At 41.4% G+C, this 15,028-nt stretch overlaps 1 protein-coding gene across 2 annotated transcripts in view; it reads left to right on the top strand.

Moving 5' to 3' along the window:
* The first annotated feature begins 288 nt into the window (after positions 1 to 288).
* The window catches only part of Exd2 (exonuclease 3'-5' domain containing 2), a 37,178-nt gene continuing 22,438 nt past the window's right edge, over positions 289 to 15,028 (top strand). The window contains exons 1-2 of one of the 2 annotated variants that reach the window (XM_031356277.1): positions 289 to 500; positions 12,129 to 12,562. In XM_031356277.1, coding sequence (XP_031212137.1) covers positions 12,173 to 12,562 — 390 coding nt within the window. In that variant the 5' untranslated portion in view covers positions 289 to 500; positions 12,129 to 12,172. The remainder of the gene's footprint in view (positions 501 to 12,128; positions 12,563 to 15,028) is intronic. The other variant, XM_031356276.1, reaches the window with a different exon arrangement.

The raw sequence follows: 15,028 nt of genomic DNA on the forward strand, positions 1-15,028 counted from the left end.
AGGAGGAGGAGGAGGAGGTAGAGGATAAATTATTAATGGGTGTAATATATAACGCTAATGAAGAGGGCATTCTGTAAAGTTTCCTTATTTTCCCGCTCGAATGTAGTAGAGAAACGCTACCAGGGGTAAAAGAGAAAATTATATGTCTTATGTTGCATTTGTGAGCCAAAGTTCAGTAGGCTTCTTCCTTCAAAGCCAAAACCAAAAGACGAAGCGCCATCTCAGAAAAACACCACTTTTCTGAAGACATTAAGTCTTTCGCAATTATAACCCACCCTTTAACAGAGGACCTGGGGAGAAAACGCAGCCTTAGCGGCTTCCGTACAAAATGGCGCGGCCCATCGGCACACTCCGCGGGGGTTATATCCTCCTGGCCAGCCACTGGGCCGGAAGTGGCTACGGCTTTTATGCATCCGGGTGGGTGCGTCCAGACCGCCGCGGGGGTTCCAGCTTGTCAGCGTGGGGTGCAGCAAGAGTTGGGTCGGGGCTGGAGGCCGCAGGTAAGTGAAGCTCGGGTTGGCAAAGTCTTTTCTGGGATGGCGGGCCGGGCAGGGGCTCGAGAGGGTCGAGATGTCGAAGGTACTACTCCGCGCGTGGGCGACTGTTGGGCTGCAGAGGTGCCCAGGCGTTGTGGGCACTGCCCCTCTCCCCGCCCTGAGGCGCGGCCTCCTGGCCCCTCACTCGGTGTGGGCGGTTGAGCCCTCAGGTTCGGGGAGGACTCGCCCCGCCATTGGTCCCCAAGCCTTCCCGGGCCGCCCCCTTTCATCCGCCCGTCTTCTTGTCAGGAGCCTCCACCAACCCTTCAAGGCTTCCTGACCCAGTCAGCTAAAAAGCGGCTCCCGCTCGGGTCCTCCCGACTTTGGGGGACCCGCCCCACCCGGGTACCTGTCGGGGCACACCACTCGTTGCCTGGCGATTTGCTGGGAACCACCTCTGGGTTTGGCTTTTCACATCCGCGGGGCAGATCAAACTAGAACTTTAAGCCTTATTTATTAAAAATGGACATCTGTTCATCAAAATTCAGACAACTCAAGTTTTTATAAGCTTTGGTACAACGATTGGACGCCAATTCCCTTATGTAATCCTTCCTTGGAAACACAAAACTGTTTTGTTTTTAGTTACTTTTTTTTTTTTATAAAAAGACGGGAGTGTGTGTGTGTGTGTTGGTGTGTGTGGGGGGGGTAGTGGGTCCTTTCTGGCCTGGAACTCAGGGATCTGTTGGCCTCTGCCAAGTACTGGAATTAAAAGCTTGTACCACCACACCCGTCAAGATTTATTTTTGTTTATGTGTGTGCGTTATCTCGAGCCAGAGTTACACCTGCCTTTGAGCTGCCTGGTGGGAGGGAGTGCTAGGAGCTGAATTTGCGTCCTCTGGAAAAGCAACTGGTATTGTTGATTTATTTTGTTGAAACTACATCTTTTTCTCATCACATAATATAATCTGACTATGGTATCCACTTACTCTACCCCCTCCAGTTCCTCCCCACCTCCCTTCCTATCCGGATCCACTCCCTTTCTGTCTCATTAGAAAACAACCAGGCTTCTAAGAGATTATAATAAAATAGAACACAATAAAATATAAGATAAAACAAAACCATCAAATCAAAATTGGACAAGACAAGCAGAAGACAAAGACACCAAGAGGAGTCAGAGACCTACTTTTTTGAACACCCAGGAATCCCATTAAAAAACGCTAACTGGAAGCTGTAACTTAGCCGAGGACCTGTTGAACACCTGCGTGGGCCCTGGGCCTGAACCCTCAGTCTCTGAGTTCCTATGAGCTTTGTTGAGTTCATGTAGAGGGCTTTGCTTTTTTTAGTGCCCTCCATCCCTTCTGGCTCTTACACTCTTTCCATCTTCTTGGGTTTGTGTGTGTGTGTGTGTGTCTGTGTGTGTGTGTGGGGGGGGGTTTAAGCCGTGAGGGGAAAGATTTGGTGGAAACACCACATTTAGAGCTGAGCATTCCAAGGTTTCTCTGCTTAATATCTAGCTGTGGGTCTCTGTATTCCCATTCTGCTACAGGAGAAAACTCTGATGATGGCTGAACAAGGCCACTGATCTATGAGTATAGCAGTATGTCATTAGGAGTCATTTTATTGCCTCCCCCCTTTATGAACAGTGGTATTTGTTTTCACCCAGGTCCCTGGATTATCTAGTTTCTGGCTGTTTGTCACCACAAGCAATGTTGGGTATAGGTTCCATCTCATAGAGGGGGCTTTAAGTCAAATCAGATATTGGTCGGTTAATCCACAAACTTTGTGCCACCACTGCTCTAGCATATTTTGGAGGCAGGACGCCATTGTAGATGAGAGGATTTGTGGCTGGCTTGGTGTTTCTCTTTTGGTGACATGTAGAGTATTTTCCTTCCTGTACCAAAGACACTAGACCTTAGGCGTGAAGGCTCCACATAGGTGCTGGCTTGCTTCTCCAGGTTCAGTGAGTTAGCAGTGGGGCTGTGTTGTTGGTTTCTGGAGAGTAGCCCATAGTCTTGGCAACAGACTCAGTTTGGAGATGAGACCTGTTTGGCCAACCATTCAGTTAGGTGTAATCCAGTACTGGAAGCTTCATTTGGTGACAAGATAACTGGCTGGGACTCTGTCTCCCTGATTATTTGGCCATTTTATTTAGGTCATCTTTATATATTTATTGTAGGAAGTTTCTACTGTATTGTTTCCATACTACCCCCCTCAAATGTTCCTTAATTTTAGCTGTCTCCCCCATATTCTTTCCCTCTTCCCACTGATTCTCCTGTTCCAGCTCTCACCTCATCCATCTAAAATTATTCTGTTTTCTTTTCCTAATGAGAGCTTTCTGTCCCCTTTATGCTCCGACTCTATATCTAATCTTAGTGGTTCTATGGATGGTAGCTTGGTTATCACTGACTTAACTAATATCTACATATAAGTGAATACACACCATATGCAAGTGCTGAGTTAATTATATACAATAATGATTTTATTATATTTTCATACATATATTCTACATGTTTATTTGTATTGTAATGATAAAAGAGATAGCAACAAAAAATTTTAATAATTATCTAAATTTAAAAGTATAGTAAAAAGTTTAATATAGAGAAATTATTAAATTTGGTCAAGTTTAGTTTGTTTTCAAAACACACTTTAAAATGCTTATTTTAATTGCAGTCCATATACATGACTTAAAAAGTCATGTAAAATATTTAAACAAAACGTCCTTTTTGAATACTCTCTTCCCATCTGTATCTTTACTTTAAAAAAAAAAAAATGTTGGCTGGCTGATGGTGGCACACGCCTTTAATCCCAGCACTTGGGAGGCAGAGGCAGGCAGATTTCTGAGTTCAAGGCCAGCCTGGTCTACAGAGTGAGTTCCAGGACAGCCAAGGCTACACAGAAACCCTGTCTCAAAAAAGCCAAAAAATAAAAAAATAAAAAAAGAAAGAAAGAAATGTTTGTGGATTTGTTTTTTGAGACAAGGTCCCACTGTATAGCCCTGGATGGCATGGAACTTATAGATATGTCTCTGCCTCCTGGGAAAAGGCCTGAACCACCATATTCAGCTGGGTTTTTAAAATTTTTATTCTTTTGTATACCCACCTCGGTGTGTGGGGCCAAGCAGGACAGAAGAGCACATGATCTCCAGAAGCTGGAGTTACATGCTGTTGTTTTATTATTTATGTATATGTGTATCTTGTTGGCATATATATCTGGAAAGCCGGGAGAGGGTATTGGATCTGTTGGAATTGGAATTATAGGTGGTTGTAAGCTGCCATCTGGGTGCTGGAAATTGAAGCAGGGTCCTTTGGAAGACCTGCCGATGCTCTTAACCACTGAGCCATCTCTCCAGCCCAAGCAGCAAGTTTCTTAAGTGCTGAGTCATTCTTCCAGCCCTGTTTAAAATTAAAATTTAAATTTTAAATTCTTTTGTTGTTTGTTTTTTTGAGTAGGGTCTTTTGTGTAATAGCTCTAGCTGTCTTAGAACTCACTTTGTAGACCAGACTGGCCTCAAACTCACAGAGATGCACCTGCTTTTGCCTCTTGAGTTCTGGGAATAAATGCTCCTATTTAAGTAAAAAAAAAATCACATTTATCGCTGGACATGGCAGCACATGCCTTTAATCCCAGCTGTGGGGAGGCAGAAGCATGTGGGTCTCTCAGTTCCAGGGCAGCTGGGGCTACATGGTGGGATCCTGTCTCACAAAAATCAGGTGGGGGCTAGAGAGAGAACTCAGTGCTTTTCTGGAGGATCCACATTGCATTCCTAGCATCCACGTGGTCATCTGGTCATCTGTAACTCCAGTCCCTCTTCTGGCCTCCTAAGATGCTGCACACATATTGTTTTTTCTCTTGGTTGTTTTTGAGACAGGATCTCCTCTACGTCTCCCTGGCTGCCTTGGAACTCACTATGTAGACCAGGCTGGCCTACAACTTACAGAGATCCCTCCTCTGTTTCCTGAGTGCTGGGAATGTAGAAATGTTCCACCATGCCCAGCCCACATACATATACATATGTGTGTGTGTGTGTGTGTGTGTGTGTGTGTGTACACATATATATATATTTTTATAAGAGATACGAAAAAAAATATATAAAGTTTGTAGAGTAACTGACCAATATCTGATTTGACTTAAAGTCCCCTCTATGAAATGGAACCTATACCCAACATTGCTTGTGGTGACAAACAGCCAGAAACTAGATAATCCAGGGACCTGGGTGAAAACAAATACCACTGTTCATAAAGGGGGGAGGCAATAAAATGACTCCTAATGACATACTGCTATACTCATAGATCAGTGGCCTTGTTCAGCCATATATGAATTTTTTTATATGGTGTTGGATCTGAGAGGAGATAAAGTGGGGGTGAGTAGGATCAAAGTATGTTATATGGACTTCTCTAAGAACTAATAAAAAAAGTGAAAAAGAAAAAATCATTAGACTTACAAATGTGTACTTTTATAAATATGACATATTGTGCATACTCTGTAACTTGATTTATTTTTAAAAATGGGTACTAAAATGATTTCGCCCATCTGCAGAGACAAGCCTACTCTTTCTACTTGTTCTTTCAACTCCACATCATGCTGACATTCCATAGCATGTGAAATTCAGTAAGTTTCTTGTTTTCTACTCTTGCTTACCCAGTGCCAAAAGCATCCTTCCACATGTTTCTGTGTGCCCATATGAACATTTCTGGACATAGATCCCAGTAGGTAAAATTGCTGGTTGGGAGGCTATGGACATCTAATAATACCATATTGCCTTCAAATCGTGTGTCAAAACACCTGCTTTTCCTAGGTTTTGGTTTGGTTTTTGTTGTTGTTTGTATGTTTTTGTTTTTTCAAAACAGGGTTTCTCTGTGTAGCCCCGGTTTCTCTGTTCTGTCCCGGAACTCATGCTATAGACCAGATGGACCTTGAACTCACAGAGATCCACCTGTTTCTGCCTCCTGAGTGCTGGGATCAAAGGCATGCGCCACCATGCTTGCTGGTATCACTGTTTTTTGTCAGTCTGAAGGATGAAAGATGATTTGTCATTGATGTTTTGCTTTATAGTCTCAATTACTAGTGGGATTGGATATCTTTTCATAGTTGGCCATTTGTTTGTTTTTTTATTTTGGTTTTTCTAGACAGGGTTTCTCTGTATAGTCCTGGCTGTCCTGGAACTTACTCTGTAGACCAGGCTGGCCTGGAACTCAGAAATCCACCTGCCTCTGCCTCTCAATGCTGGGATTAAAGGTGTGTGCCACCATCGCCCGGCCATAGTTGGGCAATTGTATTTCTTTTTCTTTCTTTCTGTTTTTTTTTTTTTTTTGAGAAGTACTACTTTGCATTGGACTGATCTTTTCTTATTGACTTATAGTGGTGTTTTATAGAGTCTCAATTTTAATCTTATATATCTTCATTATTTATTTTTGAGCCAGGATCTCAGCTCAGGCTGGCCTTAAGCTCGTCATCCTCCTGGCTTTATTGCCAGTGCTGTGATTACAGGTATGTAGCTGTGTAGATTTTATTTTACTTTATTTTAAATTTTTATATTTTTAAAAGATTTGTTTTATGTTTAAGCATGTATGTGTGTGCTCATGTGTGGGTATTTGCACATGAGCGCAGGTGTGCAGGGACCCAGAGACATAGGCTGCTCTTGAGCTGGATTTACAGGAGGTTGAGAGTCGCCAGACATGCATGCTGGGAACCAAAATTAGGTCTTCTGCAAGAGTAGGGCAAGCTCTTAACTACCAAGCCATCTCTCCAAGCCCTTATTTTATTTTATTTTTGAGATAGATCTCCCTATATAGTTCTGGCTGGTCTGGAACTTGCTAGGTAGCCTTGAACTCACAGAGATATGTCTGCCTCTGCCTCCAGAATACTGGAATTAAAGGTTTACACTACTATATCTGGCTTAATTTTTAAATTTATTATATTTTTAATTGTATGTGTATGTGTGTGTGTCTGTACATACATGCAGATTCCTGGAGAGGACAGAAGAGGGCATGGAATCCCTTAGAGCTGGAGTTACAGGTGACTATGAGCCACTGGGCATGGGTGCTAGGAACTGAACTCAGGTCCTTTGGAAGGCAACAAATAGTCTTAACTACTGAGCCAACTCTGTAGTCCCCCAGATATGTATGTTTTAAATATTTACTCTCAACACATTTTTAAAGCTAAGGCTTGACCTTTAACCATGTTGAATAGCCATAGAAACAAAGTTTTACATTTTGTTTTCGTCTATTGATCTTTGCTGTGTATTTGTGTTGTGTGGCTGTTGGTCTCTATCCTAGTGGTTCTCAGCTGGGAGATGTTTGCCTCCCAGAGACCACGGACAACATCCAGAGAGTTTCAGTTAACTGTAATGGTGCTGTCATTGGCCTCAGTGAGGAGGTGCCAGAGATTGTGGTGCTGAACATTTTGCAGTGCCCAGGGTAGCGCCCCCCCCCCCCCAGTTCTTCCAGCCCTAAAAGTCTGCTGTGCTAAGAATGGAACATTCTGTGTACAGAGAAGGCTCTTTCCTCTGTAGTTTGTTTACTTTACTTATGAGTACACTTTTACTCTCTTCAGACACACAAGGAGAGAGCACCAGATCACATTACAAATGGTTGTGAGCCGCCAGCTGATTGCTGGGAATTGAACTCAGGACCTCTGGAAGAGCAGTCAATACTCTTAACCACTGAGTGATCTCTCCAGTCCCAAGGAATTATTTATTTATTTTATCTATATGAGTACACTATAGCTGTCTTCAGACACACCAGAAGAGACCATCAATCCCATTATAGATGGTTGTAAGCCACCATGTGATGTGTTAGAACGGCGGCTCATGTCAGGACACACCACATACTAGGCCCAAACAGTTCCACATGTAAGAGGAGACAGGGTGGTGGCACAAAAAAAAGAGGGGGAGAGAGGGAGGGGGTAGTTCTCTGTGTGTGTGTGTGTGTGTGTGTGTGTGTGGTGATGAGGTGGCCGCAGGTAAAGGTGGGAGGTGAGCCCAATGGATTCTGGGAATATGGCGGTTGTTGCCTTGGCAAGAGGTCTGTGAGGCCCGCCTATATGACGTCATGGGTTTCGGAGACCCTGATGTAGTTTCTGGGAATTGAACTCAGGACCTCTGGAAAAGTAGTCAGTTCTCTTAACTGCTGAGTAGTCCCCTGTACTTTTAAAAGGGATGTTTAAATGTTTTTACTATTAGACGGTTTCATATATTTGTATAAAAAATTTGACTCTCTTTTTTAAAAGATTTGTTCATTCGATGTATGTGAGTACACTGTAGCTATCTTCAGTAGAAGAGGGCATCAGATCCCATTACAAATGGTTGTGAGCCACCATATGATGAGGACCTTTGGAAGGGCAGTAAGTGCTCTTAACCACTGAGCCATCTCTCCAGCCTGAATTTGACTCATTTTATTTCTATTCCTGTTCTCATCCTGTAAGTGCAGGGGCTATGATGTGTTGAGAAGACATTCTTTTGAAATTTTTTTGTTTTTGTTTTTGTTTTTGTTTTGAGACAGATTTCTCTGTGTAGCCCTGGCTGTCCTGGAACTCTTTCTGTAGACCAGGCTGGCCTCGAATTCAAGAGATCCACCCTCATTTGCCTCTCAAGTGCTCAGATTAAAGGCATGTATCACCATGTCTGACTTTTTTTTTTTTTTTTAATATAAAGATAGTGTCTCCTTGCGTATCCCAGGCAAGCCTTGAACTCTCAGTTCTCCTACCTTACTCTCTTGAGTGCTGGGATTACAGGTCTACAACATTAGGTTCAACTCTCCTAAAATTTTTTAGGTGCTTTAGTTTTTCTTTACTTTTTCTACAATTGCTTTCCAGATAGTGTTTCTGTAAGTATTTGGCCTATTTTTGAGCCATAAATCTGAAACTCCATATTTATCATTTATTAATTAATTTTTCTATAGACAGGCAAAATCTGTTTCTGGACTCTATTATTCTCTGGCCTGTTTTCTATTTGCTGAACCAATACTACAATATCCCTGTCAAACTTGACATTAATGCATTTTGATATCTGGTAAGGTAAATTCTATGATTATCTTATATTATTGAAAGGCCTACTTCATCTGCTCATATGTTCTTTTGCTTTTTAAAATATTTGTGTGTGTGTGTGTGTGTGTGTGTGTGTGTGTGTGTGTGTACATGCACATGCATGTGTGCAGGCCCTGGAGTTAAAGGCAGTTGTAAGCTGCCTGACACAGGTTCTTTAAACACTGAACTCAGGTTTTCTGGAAGAGCAGGAAACACTGACACTGCTGAGTCATCTCTCTATCCCCATGACTTTATTTTATAAGTGGACTATTTTTGGTTTCTTTTTCAGATTTAATTTTAGAACCAGTTTGTCAAAATAGTATCTTAATGGCTTTATTGCAATATAATTAATACATCATACGATTTGTTACCCATTGTATACAAATTGATGATATTTAGTATAGCCATAGAATTATGCCACCCTCACCACATTTTAGTTTTAGAACACCTTTATTACCCTCTCATAAAACCTGATCTATTTAAAAGTCATTCCCCAGTCCCGAAGTTCCTTATGCCCCATTTGTAGGCAACTCCTCATCTCTCTGTCTTGTCTTTTGTGACTAGTTTCTTTATTTAACATGTTTCCAGGTTTTGTGCCTAGTAGAACATCTATCGACTGTATTGTTGAATAAAAGTCTATTCTATGGCATATATCTTTCTTTAAAAAATTAAATTGTGTTTGTGTTTTGTGTGTGCACTCTTGAAAATACCAAGAGGGATTTGGATCCCTGTAACACCTGGAGCTGCAACTTGGAGGCAGTTGTAAACCACCTGATAGGGATGCTGGAAATCAAACTCAGGTCCTCCGAAAGAACAACAGGTGCTCTTAACCACTGAGCATCTCTCCATCCCAAAGGCTGTGTTAACAGAACCACAAACTGGATAGGTTAAAATAATGGAAATAGATTTCTCCTGCTGTTCAGGAAATTAGAGGTGCATAGTTAGGGATTAAGGTGTTAGGAGGACTAGACTGTCTCTTTGGTGGGGAGTTGGGTATGGGAGAGCTGTTCCTTGCCTTCTAGCTTCTAGTGATAAAGACCCGTGGCTTTCCTTTATTTGCATGACTTCAGTCTCTGCCTCCATCTTCTCCTGGCTTCTTTCTCATGTGTCTGTCACTTTTGACTCTCTGTCTTTCTTTTGCTGTAGGATACCAGTCACACTGGATTAAAGCCCACTCTACACCAGTATGGCCTTTTCTTACCTTGACACATGGAAGACCCTATTTCCTAATAAGGGCGCAGTCACAGGTTCTGGGGGCTAGAACTTCAGCACACCTTTTTGGAAGACATAGCTCAACTCACAACCTGTAGCTAAGCTGTTTTATGTGTCTTACCAGTTAATAGGCTTTGGGTTATTTCCACCTTGGGGCTGTTAGACAGTGCTGCTGTGCACTTTCGTGGATGTGTTTTCATTCCCTTCCATGTGTGGCTGTAATGGAACTGTGAGCCCTGTGGTGTCTTTATGTTTAACTGTTGAGGACCTGCCAGGCTGTTTTCCAAAGCAGCTGCACCATTTGGCATTCCCACTGACAGTGTGTAAGTTTCTCATTTCTCTACAATATTGCCAGTTCTTTTTCTTTTTTTCTTTTTTCTTTTTTTGGTTTTTCGAGACAGGATTTCTCTGTGTAGCCCTGGCTGTCCTGGAACTCACTCTGTAGACCAGGCTGGCCTCGAACTCAGAAATCTGCCTGCCTCTGCCTCCCAAGTGCTATGATTAAAGGCGTGTACCACCACCGCCTGGCAGGCCAGTTCTTTTTATCTGCCTTTTTGAGAGTTATGGTAGTGGTTTTGAAGCATTATGCCATTGTGGTTTTGAGTTGCATTTTTCCTAATAGCTAATGATGTTGAAGAGCTTTTCATGTGCTATTTGGCCATTGCTCAGTTTTCTTTCAGATTTCTAGTCATATTTCAAATTGGTTGATTTGTCTTTTTGTTATTGAGTTGTAAGAGTTTATATTCTAAACACATGACATGGCTTGCAAATGTTTTCTCCAATTCTTCAGGGTCTGTTGGGAATGTCTTTCCTTTTTTTTTTTTTCTGAGATCTGGTTTCTCTGGGTAGCCTTGGCTGCCCTAGAACTAGCTCTATAGACCAGGCTGGCCTGGAACTTATAGGATCCACCTGCCTTTGCCTGCCGACTAAAGGTGTGCACTACCACTACCCAGCTGCCAATTTATTTTTAAAAATAGGTTTTAAAATAAATGAGGTTTATGTTGAATTTGTGTTTTATTTTGAATATTTTTAAAAAATAGTTACTGTAATTTGGATGTGGTAAAGGAGTGTACCCCAGTGTGGCACTACTGGGAGATGATCTGACCTGTGGGAGATGGGGTCTTTTGGGAGTCCTTAGGTCATCTGGGTATGGGGAGATAATTGAGAGACCTTGGCTCCTTTACCAGCCTTTTTCTTTTCTTTTTGTTTTTTGTTGTTTGGTTTGTTTGTTTGTTTTGAGAAAGTATCTGTGTCCGTAGAATTTGGTAGGTAACCCAGGCTTCAAACTTGCTGTTCTTTCCCAGACTTAATAATTCGGAGATTACAGGTGTATGCCTAGCTTCTATAAAGTATTCTTACTGACTTTAGGGTTTGTTTGTTTGTTTTAATTCTAGGCTCTGGTCTTCTCTAGAAATTCTCTTTGTTTTCTCTGTTAGAAACACATGGGCTGTGTAAATCACATATGTGATTGACTCTACTTGCTTCTAACAGATTTCCTCAATTCTGAATTGGTCTTAGTTGAGCTTCTTGCCTCTGGATTTCTTTTTTAATGAGAATGATATGAACTTGGACTCTATATCTGTCATAAGTACAAACTTGGGTGCAGGGACTGAAACTCTGGTCTTCTACAAGATTAACAAGCACTCTTACCACTGAGCACTTCTACTCTTCCCTTTTCTGCCTCCCAAATGCTGGGATCACAGCTGTGTGTCACTACCTTTCTATCTTTATTTATTTATTTTCTTTGTTTTAATCTTCAGTACTAAAGGCTGTACCTAAGATACTGAATATACTGGGCAAGCCATCTACCACTGAGCTATAATCCAGCCCATAATGTTTTAAAATTTAAGCTCATTTGTGTGTGTGTGTTGGGGGTGGAGGGTGGCGGTTAGGGGAAGTGAGACAATTTTGGAAGTTAATTCTCCAGGGATTGAACTCAGGTTACTAGTCTTGTCAACAAATGCTTTTACCTGCTGAGCCATCTTGCTGTCCTTCACTCTGATTCTACTTTGTATCATTAAGAGAATTCTAGGCAGTTGTCAGAGTGCAAGTGAATTTGTGGAAGCAAGAATGAAAAATAGAACTGGAATTACAAAGTATAAAGATGTGGTGCTGCACTCCTGTAATTTCAGCACTTAAAGGCAGGAGGATCTGGATTTCAGGGTCATCACTAGTTAGTTATATAATAAGTTCAAAGTCAGCCTGGACTGCATGAGACCCTGTCTCAGAAATAAAATAAAATAATATAAAAATGGGGGGGAGAATCTAAACCTTAACCCTTTTGTGTCAAAACGTGTTTTTTTGTTTTGTTTTGTTTTTGTTTGTGGGCACAGAGATTTGGGCAGTTTTAGGGGAAAATTTGTCTATGTCTAAATTTGTATTCTATTTATAAATATATTTTTGACATTTGTTTTGCAGATTGGGATCAGTGAAATGCTTTCCTAAACAGTGAAAGGCTAAAGATGTCTAGACAAAATTTAGTGGCTTTGACAGTGACCACCCTTCTGGGTGTGGCCATGGGGGGATTTGTCCTGTGGAAGGGCATCCAGCGTAGATGGAGTAAGACAAGCAGAGTGATGCAGCCACAGCAGCAGCAGCAGCAGCAGCCACAGCAGCCAAAGCCACAGCAGCAGCAGCAGAGGCAGCAAGTGCCTGGTGGGAGGGAGTGGCCCCCTCCAGAAGATGACCAGCTACCCTTTGGTGCCCTGAGAGCACCCAGAGCCTCATGGGAGGAGAAGATACTCCGGGCAGAGGTGGTGACAGTGTCTGAGGAGGCAGAGTGGAATCAAATCCAGCCCTTTCTTAAAAGAGAGTTGGAAGATTTTCCAGTACTTGGAATTGACTGTGAATGGGTGAGTTAAAAGGCATGAGTTAAAAAGCTGAAAAAGAATCTCATTAGTTTTCCTGATTTGGGTCAGGGCTGGTCAAGAATAGACTGAACTCAAAGAGAATTACTTTGTTGTTGACTTGCTTGTAAGTAATATACCTTAGCAGATGATGTTGATGTCCTCCGTATAGGGGTGACCTTATAGTTGTTATTCTGGAGTCAGATAGGCCTTCATGAGTTTTGCTTTTACTGAGCTAGACAAGCTAATTAATTAGCTTTTCCAAGTCTTTTTACTTATTTGTAATAAGAATGTAAGGGCACCTACTCCTAGTGACAGACTCGAAGTACTCAAGTAGATAATCACTATAAAGGTTAAGTACAGTTTTAACTTACAGCAAGTGTTCATCAAATACCAGCTACTAGCTAGGTGTGGTGGTGCACACCTGTGATCTCAGTACCCTGGAATGCTAATGTAAGAGGGTCAGAGCAAGTTCAAGGCTATGCTGGGCTACATTGTGAATTTGAGGCCCACCTGGATTATAAAGTAAGGCGCAGTCTTAAAAATCAAACAAACAAAACCCACCACCACACTACCTACCTATTTTAGTTTTTGTTTTCTGTTTGTTTTTGAAGGCACATTCTAGACTGGCCTTGAACTTGATATGTAGCTGAGAGTAACCTTTACCTCCTAAGTACTAGGTTCAAAGGTGTTTACTACCCCACTGGTTTATTAATACTTTTTTTAAAAAAATTATTATTTATTTATGGGTATGTGTGTGCCACCACATCCTCTGTGTGCCATACTATGGGTCAGATCCGGGGATTTATACATGCCAGTCAAGTGATCTACCAACTGAGCTGCATCCTTATCTCTTTAGATAGTTTTTTCTTTTTTTGAGGTTTGTTTTTCTTAAGTTTGTGTTTTTGTGGTCTTTGTGTTCTCATATATGTGTGTGTTTATATGCATATGTATGTATATGCCAAGGCATGTGCACTGTAATATACATGTGAAAGTCAGAGGACAACTTTTCGGATAGGGAAGGCATGGTGTTGGCCTTAAGGACTTAGGACCGTGAAGGAGAATGCTTACAGACCAACTTTATGCATGTAGAAAATGACATGATAACTACCATGTCTCAAAAGGTATTTTCAAGGTATTTATCAAACACAGTGTCACATGTAGGAGGAGGAGGGATATTTTATACTCGAGGTAGCCAAGACTATAAAGAAAAAATAGGCAATATCACAAAGAATTACTTTTCCAAGTTGTCCTCCTGTCTTTGCCTTTCATCTCTATGGAGTGCTGGGTTCTTACGTGGGTTCCAGAGATTAAACTCTGGTTGTTACATTTTCTTTTCTAGTACTTTTACCTTCTAGGCCATCTCCCAGCTCCTGGTAAGTGTTTTTTGAGATTGTGTAGCCTATGCAAGCTGAAAAGTCTAGATCCTCCTGTCTCCTTCCATTTCTGAGTATTAGGATTATATACTCCTCTAGTCCTCTTTTTTTTTTTTTATGAAATTTCTATTATTTTATGTGTGTGTGTATGCAGGCACCAGTAGTGGTCTGAAGACAGCTTTGGATCCCCTGGAGCTAGAGTTATAGGCAGTCGTGAACAGTCCCACTTGGGAACACAACTTGGGTCCTGTGTAAGGAGCAGCAAGTGCTTTTAACCACTGAGTCATCTCTCTTTTCCTTATTCCTGACTTTTAAAGTCATTCTTGCTTTTGGGTGTTGGCTCTTTTGATACAAAATGTTGTCCTTGCTATGACTGGCCTAGTACTTACTACATTGTTAAGGCTTGTCTGGAGCTTGCAGCAGTCCTCCTGCCTCAACCTCCTAAGTGTTGGGATAACAGTCACACATACTACACCTAACCCTTATGTCAAATTTTTTAGAAATTATTTCTAGTACCTATTGATAATAAAATATACATTGTTCTAAAAATACCTTTTTCAAAGTCTTGTAAAAATATTTTCTCGGGGCTGGAGAGATGGCTCAGTGGTTAAGAGCTCTGACTGCTCTTCCAGAGGTCCTGAGTTCAATTCCCAGCAACCACATGGTGGCTCACAACCATCTATAATGGGATCTGATGCCTTCTTCTGGTGTGTCTGAAGACAGCTACAAGTGTACCCATATAAAGAAATATAAATAAATAAATAAATGAATAAATCTTTTAAAAAATATATTTTCTCTGAGTGTAGTATTTTAGCTTTGTCATTTTCAAGACTGTATTTCATTGTTTTCTGGTTTCCATTGTTGCTGTTGAAGATAATTACCACTCTATTTTGTTGATTCTTTGTAAATAATCTGATTTTTTTTTTTTAATATAACGCTGAAGATGTGCTAAGTTGAGTCTAGATTTAAAAAACTATCTGGATATAAGAATAATTTTTTTTTGTTTCTTCAAGACAGGGTTTCTCTGTGTATTCCTGGCTGCCCTGAAACTCACTCTGTAGACCAGGCTGGCCTCGAACTCAGAAATCCGCCTGCC

This window comes from Mastomys coucha, unplaced genomic scaffold (genome assembly GCF_008632895.1).
Source record: "Mastomys coucha isolate ucsf_1 unplaced genomic scaffold, UCSF_Mcou_1 pScaffold6, whole genome shotgun sequence".
In the NCBI taxonomy this organism is placed as follows: domain Eukaryota; kingdom Metazoa; phylum Chordata; class Mammalia; order Rodentia; family Muridae; genus Mastomys; species Mastomys coucha.